Source organism: Salvia hispanica, chromosome 1 (assembly GCF_023119035.1).
Source record: "Salvia hispanica cultivar TCC Black 2014 chromosome 1, UniMelb_Shisp_WGS_1.0, whole genome shotgun sequence".
Lineage (NCBI taxonomy): Eukaryota > Viridiplantae > Streptophyta > Magnoliopsida > Lamiales > Lamiaceae > Salvia > Salvia hispanica.
Genome location: NC_062965.1, coordinates 38,055,332 through 38,058,647, shown reverse-complemented (window position 1 = coordinate 38,058,647; position 3,316 = coordinate 38,055,332). Strand labels below are relative to the sequence as shown.

Sequence of the window (3,316 nt, the reverse complement as noted above, 5' to 3'; positions counted from 1 at the left end):
TTCCCAAGTCAAGTTTAATTTGTTTTCCTCAACCCAAAAAAATGCGTGGCAGCAGCCAACACCAAAAACACACCCAAATCCTTGAACATGAGTATTACGCATCCTTCTCTGTGGGATCGATCCCTACTTCCCTATACTAGGTTTAGTAAAGTGGTTGAGGGTTTTTGAAAGAAGTGCTCTGTGTGTCCGACGACCGGGATTTCCTGCGACCAACGAGTTCCTAAACCGCGTGATTCTAGTGGATTTGCTGGACCTAGGGAACCTGTTATTTCCTTTTGAACACACGCTCATGGATAAACTCCTCATCAGATTCTCCAAGTTCAGAATTGGGCCCAGGAGTAGGCTCGGCTTGTTCCTCGGTAGAGGGAACTTCGGTCACTGGGGATGGAGCTTTCCTTGACCGTTTTGACTGGGTCGCAGCTGCCTTTCCTTTCCTTGCCCTTTCCTTGGCCAGGCGACGATCCTCAGCCTCTTCAGCTTCTATCCCTCGGGCAGGGAACTCCTCTGTCTCAGAATAGACCAAGTCATCTACTTCGTCTAATAGACTTCTCCTGGCCATTCGCCTCTTTGCTCTCTCGTCCACCTTGGGTTCGTCTTCTTCCTGGTCGTCCACCAGGTCAACAATTAGATCTTGCCCTTCCTCGACGGGCGCTGGTACTCCAGTAATATCTGGATCTGTCATTTCCGAAAGCTTTCCCGAGGTTTCCCCCACATCATCCACCATCGGGGTTCCCCCCTTGATATAAACAGGGGTTTCCCCCTCCTCCATTGGTTCAGGGGTCGATCCCCTAAAATCCTTTGGGGTTTCATCCCCCGTTTCCATAGGGGTTTCCCCCTCAGCCGTCATTTCTAGAACAGGGGTTTCCCCCTCAGCAATCCTTTCCACAACAGGGGTTTCCCCCTCAACAAATTCTACCATAACAGGGGTTTCCCCCTCACCTTCCTCTCGAATAGGGGTTTCCCCCTCTTTCTCAACCTCAGAGTTAGGGTTTTCACTACCTTGTCCCTCGAACTCCACCTTCTTATCACCATCACTTAGCCCACCATCAGCAATCAGTTCATTCGTCGCCTCTTCCTTGTCCGCCTCCAGTGAAGCGGTTTCTGCTTGTTGGAAACCATCTGGTACCCTGGTTGAATCTTGAGGCCCCTCGTCGTGGAGAACTGCGTGTTGTGCCGTCGAATCCGCTGGGATAGTCGGTGGTGGTATGGCCGCCGCGGATGTCATCAGGCTGGCGGAGAATGGAGCGTAAACTTTTTTCGCCTTCTCGACGCTTCCCAACTTTTGCGTCAATTCTGCCAATAGAACCGCGTCGTACGCCTCCGACTGCGAATTTCTGGTGGCCTGAGTTGGATCCATCACTGTAAATCTGAAATCCAAAGGAAAACTTGGTCGAAATCGGTTAGGGTTTGTATTTCTTGAGAGAGAAACAAAGTAGAGAGAAGGGAGAGAAAATGCAGTTCGTCGATTGGGATTATTGGAGAGAGAAACTGCCGGTTGGCCTTTTTGGTGAAAAGATGGTGTGGTTGTAGGCGTGATGTAAGCAACCGTACACCTCCCATAAATATCGGCCGATTTGAAATTAAAATTATCTCCGTCCCTCCTTAACTTCCTTCTCTAGACTCTCCTTCCCTAGCTGATTTCCCTAACCATGACTTTACACTTAAAAAGAAATTGAAGACGCCAGACTCCTAGGTCAAGGATAGAATATAAGACAACGGTTTTCCTACGGAGTCTGGTGCTTCGAAAATATTTTTGGAAGATTTAAATTTTATATACATTTTTTTGGATTTTCCTATGTTTAAAACGCAATTAAATTATTTACACATTCCCTTTGAGTATTCCCGAGATCCACTGGTTCAGTGTATATATTTAAAATGTCAACCAATTTACCTGACTCAGGAATTCTTCGAGAATACCTCCTTGTCTGACTAGGTGATAATAGGGAGTGCGTGTAGTGACACTTCCTCCACTACACACAACTCAGAATTTTGTCATGCCATAACTTTGTCCTTTTCTTATACCACATAACAGACTCATAAGACTCCAGCTTTAGTTCCTCCAGTTCTTGTAACTGTAACTTTCTTTCTTCTTCACAAGCCGAAGGCTTCATACTCATCTCCTTGACTGCCCAGTACGCCCTGTGCTCTATACCCACGGGCAAGTGGCACATTTTGCCAAACACCAGCCTATAAGGCGACATTCCGATAGGAGTCTTGAAAGCAGTTCTGTAGGCCCATAATGCATCACCAAGCCTCTTACTCTAGTCTTTCCTTGACGGATTAACTGTCTTCTCCAATATTGCCTTGATCTCGCGAATAGAAATTTCTGCTTGGCCGTTTGACTGAGGGTTGTACGGGGTAGATACTCTATGGTGAACACCATATTTCTTCATCAGAGCCTTGATGGTGCGATTACAGAAATGTGTTCCCTAATATGAGACGATGGCTCGGGGAACTCCGTATCTGTTAAAGATATTGGCCTTCAGAAATTTTGCCACCTCCTTCGATTCACATGTCGTGGTGGCCTTAGCTTCTATCCATTTAGACACATAGTCTACTGCAACCAATATATATGTATTCCCATAGGATGATGGAAACGGTCCCATGAAGTCCATCCCCCATACGTCGAAGATTTCACAGACAATCACCGGGACCTGGGGCATCTCGTCCCTCCTTGAAATTCCCCCTGTCTGTTGGCACCTCTCGCAATACTGACAAAACTCGAAGGCATCTTTATTAAGCGTCGGCCAGTAGAATCCATTATCTAGTACCTTCCTCGCTATTTTCCTTGGTCCAAAGTGGCCTCCACATGCCAAAGTGTGGCAATGATTCAGCACATCTCTTTGTTCCCATTCGGGAATGCAGCGTCTAATCACTTGATCCGAGCAAATCTTCCATAAGTAAGGATCATCCCAAAAGTAATATTTGGCTTCACTTTTAATTTTCATCTTCTGGGCCCGGGAAACTTCGTCTGAACTTGGCACCTCTCCCGTGACCAAGTAGTTTGCTAAGTCAGCAAACCATGATTCTGCGTTTAGTGTTCGTTTCCCTTTGTCGGATTCTCCTAGATCGGTTAATGCCAATACTGCCTCCCAACTGATTGGTCTAGGAAAATGCCCTAGATGATACAAATGCTCTTCAAGAAAAGCATCGGGTATGGCCTCTTCCGTTTCCCCTTGAAAAATTCAGCTCATGTGATCGGCTACTCTATTCTCTGTTCCTCTTTTGTCTCTCACTTCCCAATCAAACTCCTGCAAAAGCAACACCCAACGGATTAACCTCGGCTTAGACTCCTTCTAAGCCAGTAAGTACTTTA

At 46.5% G+C, this 3,316-nt stretch overlaps 1 protein-coding gene across 1 annotated transcript; it reads right to left on the bottom strand.

The window, feature by feature from the left end:
• Nucleotides 1–265: 265 nt before the first annotated feature.
• On the bottom strand, nt 266–1,357 carry LOC125196010 (protein ENDO16-like). Its single transcript, XM_048094353.1, has one exon. The coding sequence runs from the start codon at nt 1,355–1,357 to the stop codon at nt 266–268; it is 1,092 nt and encodes a 363-aa protein (XP_047950310.1).
• Nucleotides 1,358–3,316: the final 1,959 nt, after the last annotated feature.

Bases quoted from the DNA above. Each gene is read 5' to 3' on its own strand.
- LOC125196010 (XM_048094353.1), bottom strand. From the start codon at position 1,357: ATGGATCCAACTCAGGCCACCAGAAATTCGCAGTCGGAGGCGTACGAC.